Source organism: Erpetoichthys calabaricus, chromosome 2 (genome assembly GCF_900747795.2).
Source record: "Erpetoichthys calabaricus chromosome 2, fErpCal1.3, whole genome shotgun sequence".
In the NCBI taxonomy this organism is placed as follows: domain Eukaryota; kingdom Metazoa; phylum Chordata; class Cladistia; order Polypteriformes; family Polypteridae; genus Erpetoichthys; species Erpetoichthys calabaricus.
In genome coordinates, this window is record NC_041395.2 from 300,256,869 (window position 1) to 300,271,103 (window position 14,235).

General features: G+C 39.8%; 1 protein-coding gene across 1 annotated transcript in view; it reads right to left on the minus strand.

Moving 5' to 3' along the window:
- Positions 1-14,235, minus strand: part of smc3 (structural maintenance of chromosomes 3) — a 106,133-nt gene that overhangs the window by 69,049 nt on the left and 22,849 nt on the right. The window contains 1 exon segment of the mRNA XM_028795841.2: positions 1,966-2,041. Within this exon segment, the coding sequence (XP_028651674.1) occupies positions 1,966-2,041 (76 nt within the window).

Genomic DNA, 14,235 nt, shown 5'->3' on the forward strand with positions numbered 1-14,235 from the left:
TTTGTCTCATCAGACCAGAGAATTTTCTTTCTCATGGTCTGAGAGTCCTTCAGGTGCCTTTTGGCAAACTCCAGGCGGGCTGCCATGTGCCTTTTGCTAAGGAGTGGCTTCCGTCTGGCTACTTTACCATACAGGCCTGATTGGTGGATTGCTGCAGAGATGGTTGTCCTTCTGGAAGGTTCTCCTCTCTCCACAGAGGACCTCTGGAGCTCTGACAGAGTGACCATCGGGTTCTTGGTCACCTCCCTGACTAAGGCCCTTCTCCCCCGATCGCTCAGTTTAGATGGCCGGCCAGCTCTAGGAAGAGTCCTGGTAGTTTCGAACTTCTCCACTTACGGATGATGGAGGCCACTGTGCTCATTGGGACCTTCAAAGCAGCAGACATTTTTCTGTAACCTTCCCCAGATATGTGCCTCGAGACAATCCTGTCTCGGATGTCTACAGACAACTCCTTTGACTTCATGCTTGGTTTGTGCTCTGACATGAACTGTCAACTGTGGGACCTTATATAGATAGGTGCGTGCCTTTCCAAATCATGTCCAGTCAACTGAATTTACCACAGGTGGACTCCAATTAAGCTGCAGAAACATCTTAAGGATGATCAGGGGAAACAGGATGCACCTGAGCTCAATTTCGAGCTTCACGGCAAAGGCTGTGAATTCTTATGTACACGTGCTTTCTCAATTTTTTTATTTTTAATAAATTTGCAAAAACCTCAAGTAAACTTTTTTCACGTTGTTATTATGGGGTGTTGTGTGTAGAATTCTGAGGAAAAAAATGAATTTAATCCATTTTGGAATAAGGCTGGAACATAACAAAATGTGGAAAAAGTGATGCGCTGTGAATACTTTCCAGACGCACTGTATACTAATTCAAATAGAACATTTTTTCTTCTAATCTTTTGATAAAAATATAACCACTTTTCTTAAGTTCCATCTTTTGTTTAATGTTACACAATGTTTATAAATTCTTTAATAAATAATAGAAAAAGCCACAATGACATCATTACAGCCTTTAACAGGTCAGAATGCTAAAAAGTAGCCTGATGACTCACGATGCCAGTGATAAAATGCTTTGTATCTGGTATGTTATGTGCTTTTAGACAACATAGCAAATACATACCATTCAAAGGTTTTGGGTCACCCAGAAATGTTCATGTTTTGATAGAATTACATACCTTTTTTAATCTAAATACCATTAAAATAATTTAAAATTACAGCCAAGGCTGCACTAGTGTGTATAATGGCCATTATTGCTTGAAATTAGTTTTTTTTTTATGTATTATTAACATATGGTGGCAAAGCCCCTTTTTCAGCAGCAATAACTTCAGTGTCCTAATAGTAAACTCCCTTAGCTTATCCTTAATTAGTCATGTTTACATGCTAATAGTTTAATCGGAAACCTTTCTAATTCATTAGCACCACTGAAACCAGTTATCCTGTTCACATGTGTTGCAACATATGCAAATAAAAACACATGCAGACAAAAGACAAATATACAAACAACAATGAAGTGACTGGGACCAAATTTAAATCTGGTTCCCTGGAACTGAAAGACAAAAGTGCAAATAATCATATCACAGTACTGGTTCACACTGCCCATTCGGCTGCCAAGACAGGCTCAGGATCCTCAATGACTAAAAATTTGATTAAGCAGGTGAAAATTTGAATATTTTTATTTTATTGCCCAAAAGTAATTCCTCAACATTTAGATATCAAGACTGGAGAATTCTGAAGAACATATACAGTATGGCACAGTTTATAGTTAACATATTATGAGACAATAAAAATAAAATCTGTAAAAAAGTTTTTTTTAGTAAATAACTCACACTTTACTAATTGCTATAGTAATTTTATAAAAATAAACAGGTTGTTTATCCTAGCTCTAAGTATGTTTTTTGTGTCAACAGAAGAATATTAACAATGTCTTCTAAATTAAAAAAAGTCTTTTTATAAATTAACTCACCAATAACATTGTGTTTTGGGCTGAAAGGATCAACGACTGTTTGATCCCTGTAACTTCTGAATCCCTGTATAATCACCTATAGAAACAGAAGCAAGCCATTAGCAGTCAAGGAAAACTTAAGAATCTATATATATCTATATATATAAAAGCCAAATACTACTGACTCACTCATCACGAAATCTCCCGAACCATGAGGACTTGGGACTTGAAAATTGGAATGTAAGTTACCCTTGGCCCATAGGTGCTCTCTAAGAAATGGTTTTAAAAATTTCGTGGTCCAAGCATGAAATTTCTTATAGTTTTTTAGACCCGTTTGTATGTCTGTCTGCTTTTTACGAGACAACTATATTAACAGATTTAGATCTAGTTTTTTTCTGTAATTTGCTTGAACATTCCATTGATTTTGCAACTTTCTTATCGTGCTAAGTATTATAGTTCGGTTGCGGTACCGATTTATTAGCACAAATCCGAGAGAGACTCATCGGGCTGTGGGGAGGGGGGCAGGGCCCTCCTCACTAACGCATCTGCCTCGGGGCATAACCTTAACTCCAATTAGTTAGCAAACAAGAGAACTACTTAACAGATTTTTCTATAATTTCTTTATTTTTCTATAATTTGCTTGAACGTTCCAGTTGATTTTGCAACCTCTCTCATTGTGCTAAGAATCACAGTTCACTTGCAGGAGCGATACATTTATGCTAATCCAAGACAGAGGCTGCAGGCCGAGGGGAGAGGGAAGAGTGATGTCAGGAGTAGAGAACTGGGCGGGGTCCTCCTCAATGTCCTGTTTCTCTAATTTGCAGGCAAAGCCGCGGGGGATGGCTAGTATATGATAAATCTGAAGGATAACAGGCCATTCAGCCTGACATAGCCTGACATAAAATTAAAATATTTCACCGAATCTTTACTTGCAGTTACTGATGGGGAGACAAAATAGCATGTGCATAGCACAGCAACACAAAGAGTGCATACAGGTATCCTAATTAATAAAAGGTTTTATTCCAGATTGTGAATTTCAATTAAACTGTACAATGAATAAACATGATACTTATGGACATATTTGCCCTATGTTTAATTTGCTAGGGACAGTCACAAATCAGTTTTGGTTCTGAATGTGTGTATGTATTTAAGTCTCCCAATTTTGTCTGTTATTTTCACCATTTTTAACATACCAGTGGAAAATCATTCACTACAGGATTTAAAGTGTAGATGCAAGTATGAAGATGGCTTAAAGGAATTTTGCACCCAAAAATGACATTTTGTATGTGTTACTTATCTGGTGTTGTTTGTGGTTGAGAAAAATAGTTTTTTATGGCGAATGGAGATAACAAAACTCCTGATACAATAAATATTGATGAGGACCAACGCAGAACAACATCAAGCAATATAAAAACATCCATTAAAAACACACCCGATTAGTTGTGCAGCATAATCCAAAAGAAATATATTAAACATGAGTTCACTGATCTGATATACCAACAGGGCAATCAAGGAAGAAAAGTAATTTTTATAGTAATTATAATTAAAGCCTTGTAATCAATACACAACCATATAGATATCTTCCTTCATATAAAAAAGAAACCAACAATAACTAGGATACTGCAAATCCTAATACATCCATTATGCATACTCTCTTTGATATAATCCTGCATACCTTTGGTCTTAAGGCTCAACGGAGGATATAAAATATCCCCGAGGTATCTGGGCACTACTTGAGAAATAAAGTGGGCAGAAACATGACATGTGGGGCCAGAAAATTACTTTGTTCTAACTTCTACTATTATTACAGGAAGCTAACTGCAGGCAAGATATCAAGCAATTCTCAAAACACGATTCTAATTGCACTAGTCTTCCTGTTTGACTTTCACCTTACCAAAGGTCCTCTATGTCCTGTTTTTACTCAGGGAGTTGATGTACAGATGGTGCATTGCTACAGGTACTTGAGAGACCATGCTAATGACAGGCTGGACTGGTCTTGTAACACAGAGAAACTATATAAAAAAGGCAGAACAGATCCTTTTGTCTTAGGAGACTAAACACCTTTAACTTGGGCTGTGACATCCTTTACATATTCTATAATTCAGTGCAACTGTTTATACTCTGGTGTACTGGACTGGTAACATCAGTTTGAGATGGGCCACCAAATTAACAAGCTACTTAAAACGACAGGCACAGTTATGGGACACACACTGGACCCCCCAGAGGTAGTAGAGAAACAGAGAATGAAAGCAAAACTGAGTTGGACACTGTACATTTAGCCAATGAGTTATTCAGCTTAAGTGTATAAAGAAACACTCTCGGGACTCCTTTACACAAACACTAATACGACTATATAATGCCTCACAGTTATTGTTGTTAGAAGACGTCCTTAGTTTTAATTTTATTCCTTTTTAGTCATTCTGGTGTATATTTTAGAGGAGTTTGTTGTTTGCCATATCATAGTATACTAGCCAACCCGCGGCGTAACATACGCCACATAATTATGTATTGATGGGTGAACACTTGCTGAACGACACAGTTGTCCAAATGGGGTGGGTTTGTGGATACCACTGTGAATGAATGAAAAGATGGACCTCTGGAGAGAGCAACATACAATTGTCCGTGACTGAAAGCGGGATCGTCTGTGACGATGGAGGCCACGCTGGTGAAAGTTACTTCGTCGGTAGGGATAAGTTTCAGCACTTGTTCATTAAGGTGTAGCGAGTCTTCGTTGTTGACGCTTAATGTAGCTTGCGTACTGAGTTGTTCCGGAGTCACAGTTGAGAAACACTTTTTTAATGTCTTTTAAGCACAGGGAAAAAAATTAACATGTGAAACATCAGTAATGTAATAAGCCACCAAGAAAAGTAACATTGCAACAATGCACGCTACGATCTGATCGCTGTAAACAGAAGTGAAAACAAAATCAAGGCCGGTGCATTCTTTAACTGCCTTGTAGCGCAATGGTAGTGCTACTGTTTTGCAGTAAGGAGACTGTGGAAGATTTTGGGTTCGCTTACCGGTTTCTCCCTGTGTGGATAGCGCTTTGAATACTGAAAACACTGGTATATCAATGTAATGAAGTATTATTATTCTTATGCGTCCAGCGCTCTCTCTCTCGCGTGTGTGTGTGTGTGTGTGTGTGTGTGTGTGTGTCACTTGCTCTCTCTCGCTCGCTCGCTGCACGTGTTCCTGCAGGCATACCAGTAAGTGAATGAAAAGAATGAACTCTGGAGAGAGCAACATACAACTGTCCGTGACTGAAAACCGGTTTTGGCAGATACATGCACATCTTTTTGAAAGTTTGGCCCTGTGCCTTATCAATTGTCATCGCAAAGGCAAATCTAACAGGAAATTGTCTTCGTGTTAAAGTAAAAGGCAAATTATCTGCACAAAACAAACTGTTTTACACGCTGCATACCAAGCATAATCATGTTTTTTAAGCAGAGGGAAAAATGAACGTTTGCAAAATCCGTAACGCCGCTTTCAGTAAGTACAATGCACACGCGTTTAATTTGTCAGCCACTTTTTGCCAGCCGTCTTTTCTGGTTTGGGCTGCTTTTGCAGGGTTACCGCTTGTGCATATTAAATCTTGAAATCCTTCGAGTAACTAATTAACTAACTAACACCCACCCACCCAGCTTGTGAGAAAAAAATGTGCCCGTTCTTTCATCATTTTGTTGCAGCCTATCAAAGACTTGCTGATCATGTTTTCTAGAGTCAATATACAGTGGAACCTCGGTTCACGACCATAATTCGTTCCAAACCTCTGGTCGTAAACCGATTTGGTCGTGAACCGAAGCAATTTCCCCCATAGGATTGTATGTAAATACAATTAATCCATTCCAGACCATACGAACTGTATGTAAATATATTTTTTACAGATTTTTAAGCACAAATATAGTTAATCATTACACCATAGAATGCACAGTGTAATAGTAAAAACATTGAATAACACTGACACAAACACCCAGGCTCCCTACTCAGCTGCATGCTCTCTCTCTCTCTCAGCAGCACGTGAGCCCCCCCCCCCCTCAGCAGCACACGAGCCTCCCTAGCCCCCCCCTCTCTCTCTCTCAGCAGCACGCGAGCCCCCTCCCCCTCTGTCTCTCAGAAGCACACGAGCCCTCTCTCTCTGTAACATTGCAGCAGTTGTATAAACTTTTTTTTAAAATGAGTTTTAAGCACAGGGGGGAAAAAGGAACATTTGAACAAATCCGAACTTCATTTAAAAGCCAACCAAGATAGTAACATTGCAGGAGTTCACCATTTTTAATCAGGCGACTGACAGTAGTGGAGTCAGGCACAGAGAAGGTCAGCTGCTGAGAAAGCATCTCGACTGTTGCAGGGTGGTGAAGCAGGTGAGACACTAATGAAAAAGAGGCACAGGGCTTATTGGTTTTTAAAGACTGCTTCCTTCATTGTGTTTTAACCTCAGTTTTAAAGGATTGCGCGGCTCTCTCTGTCGCGCTGCCTGTGTGTGCCCGGCTCTCTCTCTCTCTCTCTCTCTCTCTGGCTGCCTGTGTGTGCGTGGCTCTCTCTCTCGCCGCTGCCTGTGTGTGCCTCTGTCCCTCTCTGGCACTGCCTCTGTGTGAACCAAGGTTCCACTGAGGTTGACTAATGAAAAGTTAACGTGGCTCAGAGCTGCATGTGGACTGTGGCACAGACAAACAGAAATGACGGCATGTTTTCCGAGGCGTTGCGTCCGAGTTGGTGGCCGTGGCTCTGTGAGTTGTCATCGTATCCAATGGTCTTAGAGTTGGTGGGCGTGGCTCCTTCCTGCGTGCACCATGGGTGTCTTTCTTGTCGGCGGCTTAGTGAATCCACGCCCCTTCCGGCGTGCTTTCCATGGGTGGCTACTTGTCTTCTGGCTTAGTGAATTATATATATAGATTATTTATATATTACTTAACTTCTGTAAAAAGAAAATATCCCCCTGGGGACAAATAAAGTTATAAACCCATGATCCACCTTCCTTTACCCAGGGACATCACTAGTCATAACCAAGGATGGACCATGTCAAGTAAGGTAGACAATGTAAACTTTAAATCAGAATTATGGCAGTAGAACAGATAAACAGTTTAAATAAATAGACATAATAAATTGTGCCTTAAAAAATAAAGTCAGTGTCTCAGGGTGTTTAAAATACTAGAAATCCAATAAATAAACACTTAAAAATCCAAATGGTCACAAAGTAAAATCCTCTCTTTTCCCTGACTTGCCTGTTGAGTCCTCATCAGGACTATGAAAGACCTTAAAAGTCACAGCCCATTGCATCCCCAATCTACCTTGCAGATAAAGCCTGAGCCATCAATGGCTCTCAGGGGCGCCTTGCACATCTTATGAATGCCGCTGCCCCAGGCTCCTTCCACAATACAGCTCAACGCATGTCCATGCCCCCAAGGGACCCAAGCCATCCCTCAACAGTTTCCACAGCTCCCAGATTGTCTCCCACAGTGCTTGAGTCTCCATTCTCCATCTCATTCTGGTGGCCTCTCCTTCTCTGAAATGCTCCACTGCTCAGTGGACAAGAACTCAATAATCACACATACTCCACTCGTAGTCATCAGCCCTGCTCTCATTAAACTGCTCAGAAGTCGAAGCTGCCTTTCCCATCTATAACTGAATAATTACTTAAAACATCTTATTTTCTAATTGTCCATGTTTCACAGACTGAACACTCTCCACTTGTGGTGTACCAAAAAGATCTCTGGATAATTAATCTATTATAAAAAAAAAAAATCTTTGGGAGGGAGACGAGACGTGATCTTCTCAGAAGACAATTTGAAGTCCCGCAAGAGACACTTTAACTTGATCCCAGCTCTTAAAACAACGACAAGCGACAAGCAAAACACACAGCTCGCCAGCAGCAAAAAGACAGCAGATGATCCGACGGCATCTCCTTAGCATGTGTTCAGCCACACCCCCTTCACAAAGCAAGCAGCATTATATGTCCTGCAAGAAAGAGATTTAACCACGCCCAGGGCTGGAAATAAAGCACAAGTATTGTTTTTACAAAAGTTTTAAAGTAAAAGTGAAAATAATGCATATGTAACAATTCCCATGAAAATAACAATCTCTTTAAATTGTATTTCCGGTAAACCAAAGCTGGGGGTGGGCGAAGCAAGCAGGGGACGGAGCTCCCTAGTAACTTTAAATATAAATTGTCCAATTACAAACCTGAACTGGAATTGCAGTGGTCTGTTAATAAAATGGAAAACTATTTAAACACATTAATAACAATATTTAACACAAGCATTAAGTGAACTATGGCACCAAAATCCAAACATTAAGGTTTTTGGTTCAGTATTTCAACTTTGTCTCGCTGTGATACATTCACCAATGTGCATAAAAAATGCAAATATGGAAAGCATATTTATTTATTTTTATGATCAAACTGTCTGCTGTTTTGTGTTTACCATTGTGTTTGCACTTTTTGCATTCTAAATGGTTTGGTTGCAACTACACAATATTTGTAAATATCTACAATGCTCTGGTTTTGTTAAAGGAAGTTGGTAGTGTAAGAAAAGTAAGTTTTTGGGGTGTGGGTCAAAATAGCATGAAAAAGATTAGACAGAGCAGTGAAAAAAAAATTATTAGGACATTAAAAGTTTAATTAACTTTATCCAGTGATGATCTCAGAAATCGCCAGAAACATACACCATAAATATTGCATTTTATTCTTTTTACAAAAATTGCACCATATTGCTGTTTTTACCGTCATATGAAAAAGTTTGGGAACCCCTCTCAATTCTTTGGATTTTTGTTTATCATTGGCTGAACTTTCAAAATAGCAAACTTCCTTTTAATATATGACATGCCTTATGGAAAAAGTAGTATTTCAGCAGTGACATTAAGTTTATTGGATTAACAGAAAAATATGCAATATGCATCATAACAAAAATTAGACAGGTGCATAAATTTGGGCACCCCAACAGAGATATTACATCAATACTTAGTTGAGCCTCCTTTTGCAAATATAACAGCCTCTAGACGCCTCCTATAGCCTTTGATGAGTGTCTGGATTCTGGATGGAGGTATTTTTTGACCATTCTTCCATACAAAATCTCTCCAGTTCAGTTTAATTTGATGGCTGCCGGGCATGGACAGCCTGCTTCAAATCATCCCATAGATTTTCAATGATATTCAAATCAGGGTACTATGACAGCCATTCCAGAACATTGTAATTCTCCCTCTGCATGAATGCCTTTGTAGATTTTGAACTGTGTTTTGGGTCATTGTCTTGTTGGAATATCCAACCCCTGCGTAACTTCAACTTTGTGACTGATGATTGAACATTATCCTGAAGAATTTGTTGATACTGGGTTGAATTCATCCGACCCTCGACTTTAACAAGGGCCCCAGTCCCTGAACTAGCCACACAGCCCCATAGCATGATGGAGCCTCCAAATTTGAAAGTAGGTAGCAAGTGTTTTTCTTGGAATGCGGCGTTCTTCTTCCGCCATGCAAAGCGCTTTTTTGTTATGACCATATAACTTAATTTTTGTCTCATCAGTTCAAAACACTTTGATCCAAAATGAATCTGGCTTGTCTAAATGAGCATTTGCATACAACATGAGACTCTGTTTGTGGCGTGAGTGCATAAAGGGCTTCTTTCTCATCACCCTGCCATACAGATGATCTTTGTGCAAATTGCACTGAATTGTAGAACATGTACAGACAGATACACCATCTGCAGCAAGATGTTCTTGCAGGTCTTTGGAGGTGATCTGTGGGTTGTCTGTAACCTAGTGCTGGGAGGTATGACCAAAATTCTATATCACAGTACTTTTCAAAATTATACCAGGTATTTTTTTCCCATGCATGAGTGGATGTTAACCACATTTTCCACTGCAATTACTTCAGTAAACTGGCTAAGAATAACCTATTTCACTGTCATGTGAATTGTACATTGTACAAAAAAATATTTTAATGTGCACACAAGTATTAATACAGGTTTGCATGGCCCCATAAAGTGACAGTTTTCAAGGGGGTGGCACAAATGAAGAGAAGGAATCACATTGCATGACAGATGCAGTCAAAATATAGAACCTCTTCATTAAACAAAGTTTGCAAACAACTTAAACTAAAATTTTGACAACATATTTTCAACCATCCAAAGAGGCATTTAGACTTAGTAAAATATCCAGAGGTGCTTGTCAAAAGCTGTATTGCACTGAACATGTCTTAGAAAAGGAATAAATAGTAAAAAAATTTTGTAAACCAACTACACTTTGTTAATGTTAACAATCTCTGTCCACTGACACGTTAAAGTGACTCTTTAAACAACTTTACCATCATTAAACTGCATAATATTTAAACTAATAAATAATAACAATAAAATAAATAATAGTGCAACTTTCAGTAATAATACTATTACTTCAAGCCCAAGTGCATTATACAGTATTCACCAAATAAAAATGAAATAAAATAAAACAAGTGCAACTTGGTGATGACATCTTTACCAACTGAACCATCATTAAGGCAAATTGCATTAATATGGACCTTGCTTCAAGCTAAGCTATAAACATAAAAAATAAAACTGCAGCTTGCATTTACATATAATATTATTTGTGGTTTAGCCCCCACAGAAGCGCATTAGGGCCACGGTGAAGAAAAAAAAACTATATGTCGAGAATAAAGTTGACATGTTGACTTTAATCTCAACATAAACGGCGAGAATAAAGTGGAAAAGTCGAGAATAAAGTCAACATTTCCACTTTATTCTCATAGTTTGTTTTGTCATTAAAGTAGAATGTCATAAGCTAAACTTCATCCTAAAATCAATGTTTAATTTACTAGATTTTCTCAAACCCCTTCAGAAGTTGATGTGGCACATTAAACATTGTGTTAAGTGTTCCCCAACCCAGTTGTTAATCGTTACGCGCTTCTTAAACTGACTTCTTCTGCACTAAGAGGAGGCGCAGGCAGCGATCGGCGCACAGAACCCATTCACTTCATGATATTCCTGCTCTCTAAAAATGTAGAATGCTAAGATAAATACTTGATATCATTTTCATGATGACTGCGGTGGGTTGGCTCCTGCCTTGTGCCCTGTGTTGGCTGGGATTGGCTCCAGCAGACCCCCATGACCCTGTGTTCGGATTCAGCGGGTTGGAAAATGGATGGATGGATGGATTTTCATGATGAAATGCATTAAAGCAGGTATTAAACATGCACGGTAGTGTGGCGGTACTGATGCTCCCTCGTAGTAAAGGTTCCCCAGGTGTACGTTCAGTGTAGAGAACTTTATGGCAGATGTGACGAGGCTCCAAAAAAACTGGATGTATGAATGGTTATCGAACAGGTTTAACTTAAATATTGTGTAAATGTTGGGTTCGTGATCTGGAGGTCGGTGACACAAACACAGAATTCAATGAATGTTCTTCTGAGCAGACTTTCTTTATTGCATGCATGCTGTCTCTGTCTGACGTAACAAAACTCCAGTTCCTATCCTTCTTTTTCTTTCTCCAGATAACCAATCACCACACGATAAATGTCTTTGTGAAATTAAAACTAGTTATAAACTTATACCACTGAGTGTTCAGAACTTTAAAAAAATCTTCGCTATACATGTTTAATTATGCCAACCATTTAGGGTTGCACCCATCCCAGCAAGCATTGTGTGTGAGGCAGGAGCAAATCCTGAACGTGGCGCCAGCACATTGCAAGGTAAATACGAACAATACATACACTAGCAGGGTCAATATAACGTAACAAAACCCCACATCCTACATGACTCTGAAAGGAAACTGAAGCACGCCGAGTAAACCCACCAGAAAAACATACAAATTCAAGGCAGGAAACACCCGGGACCCCCTTGCTGTGAGGCTGCAGTGCAACCTCCATGCAACCGTGCTCCCACATGATTAATGCATGCTTTAATGCATTTCATCATGAAAATGATATCAAGTAGTTATCTCAGCATTCTAAATGTTCAGAGAGCACGAATATCATGAAATTAATGTGTTCTGTGTGCTACCTGCACCTCCTCTTAGTGCAAGAGGAAGTCAGTTTAAGAAGCACGTAGCGATTACCATGGCTGCGGGAACACGTACCACAAAGCATTTCATGTGCTACATACAGTGCATCCGGAAAGTATTCACACCGCATCACTTTTCCACATTTTGTTATGTTACAGCCTTATTCCAAAATGGATTAAATTCATTTTTTTCCTCAGAATTCTACACACAACACCCCATAATGACAACGTGAAAAAAGTTTACTTGAGGTTTTTGCAAATTTATTAAAAATAAAAAAAATTGAGAAAGCACATGTACATAAGTATTCACAGCCTTGGCCGTGAAGCTCGAAATTGAGCTCAGATGCATCCTGTTTCCCCTGATCATCCTTGAGATGTTTCTGCAGCTTAATTGGAGTCCACCTGTGGTAAATTCAGTTGACTGGACATGACTTGGAAAGGCACACACCTGTCTATATAAGGTCCCACAGTTGACAGTTCATGTCAGAACACAAACCAAGCATGATGTCAAAGGAATTGTCTGTAGACCTCTGAGACAGGATTGTATCAAGGCACATTTCTGGGGAAGGTTACAGAAAAATTTCTGCTGCTTTGAAGGTCCCAATGAGCACAGTGGCCTCCATCATCCGTAAGTGGAAGAAGTTTGAAACCACCAGGACTCTTCCTAGAGCTGGCCGCCATCTAAACTGAGCGATCGGGGGAGAAGGGCCTTAGTCAGGGAGGTGACCAAGAACCCGATGGTCACTCTGTCAGAGCTCCAGAGATCCTCTGTGGAGAGAGGAGAACCTTCCAGAAGGACAACCATCTCTGCAGCAATCCACCAATCAGGCCTGTATGGTAGAGTGGCCAGATGGAAGCCACTCCTTAGCAAAAGGCACATGGCAGCCCGCCTGGAGTTTGCCAAAAGGCACCTGAAGGACTCTCAGACCATGAGAAAGAAATTCTCTGGTCTGATGAGACAAAGATTGAACTCTTTGGTGTGAATGCCAGGCGTCATGTTTGGAGGAAACATGTCACCATCCCTTCAGTGAAGCATGGTGGTGGCAGCATCATGCTGTGGGGATGTTTTTCAGCGGCAGGAACTGGGAGACTAGTCAGGATAAAGGGAAAGATGACTGCAGCAATGTACAGAGACATCCTGAATGAAAACCTGCTCCAGAGCGCTCTTGACCTCAGACTGGGGCGACGGTTCATCTTTCAGCAGGACAACGACCCTAAGCACACAGCCAAGATATCAAAGGAGTAGGCTTCAGGACAACTCTGTGAATGTCCTTGAGTGGCCCAGTCAGAGCCCAGACTTGAATCCGATTGAACATCTCTGGAGAGATCTTAAAATGGCTGTGCACCGACGCTTCCCATCCAACCTGATGGAGCTTGAGAAGTGCTGCAAAGAGGAATGGGCGAAACTGGCCAAGGATAGGTGTGCAAAGCTTGTGGCATCATATTCAACAAGACTTGAGGCTGTAATTGTTGCCAAAGGTGCATCGACAAAGTATTGAGCAAAGGCTGTGAATACTTATGTACATGTGATTTCTCAGTTTTTTTTATTTTTAATAAATTTGCAAAAACCTCAAGTAAACTTTTTTCACGTTGTCATTATGGGGTGTTGTGTGCAGAATTCTGAAGAAAAAAAATGAATTTAATCCATTTTGGAATAAGGCTGTAACATAACAAAAGGTGGAAAAAGTGATGCGCTGTGAATACTGTCTGGATGCACTGTAACTTATGGCGGGGTTTGAGAAAATCTAGCAAATTAAACATTCATTTTAAGATGAAGTTTAGTTGACGATGTTCTACTTTAATGACAAATTACGGTAATAAAGTCAACATGTCGAATTTAATCTCGAAATAAACGACGAGAATAAAGAAGAAATGTCGAGAATAAAGTCAATATGTCATCACACTATTACACAGTACCCAGGTACATTACACAGTATTGAAAAAAAAATAAAACAAGTACAACTTGGCTTGCAGTATTATCCAGTAATATAGAAACAGTATTCACACATTTGAACATAATGGTCCACATCCGACCTTTTAAAACCAAACTATCTCCAGACAACAGACACTGCTCCTTTTTTCGGCAAAAGTTCTTCTGTGTCATCATGTTCAACTTTACTGTCTGCTACAGCTTCAGTTTCGGAAAAGATCTCTGTCCATTTTCACCACGCAATACCTCCACTAACGCATGTACTCCATTGTATGCATGTTTAGCGGTGCAGCAGTGAAAAAGGTCTCTCCTTAACCAGTTTCCTGCTGCACCACGTTCCAAACGTTGTTTAGGCTATTTAAACCAGTGTTGCGGTATA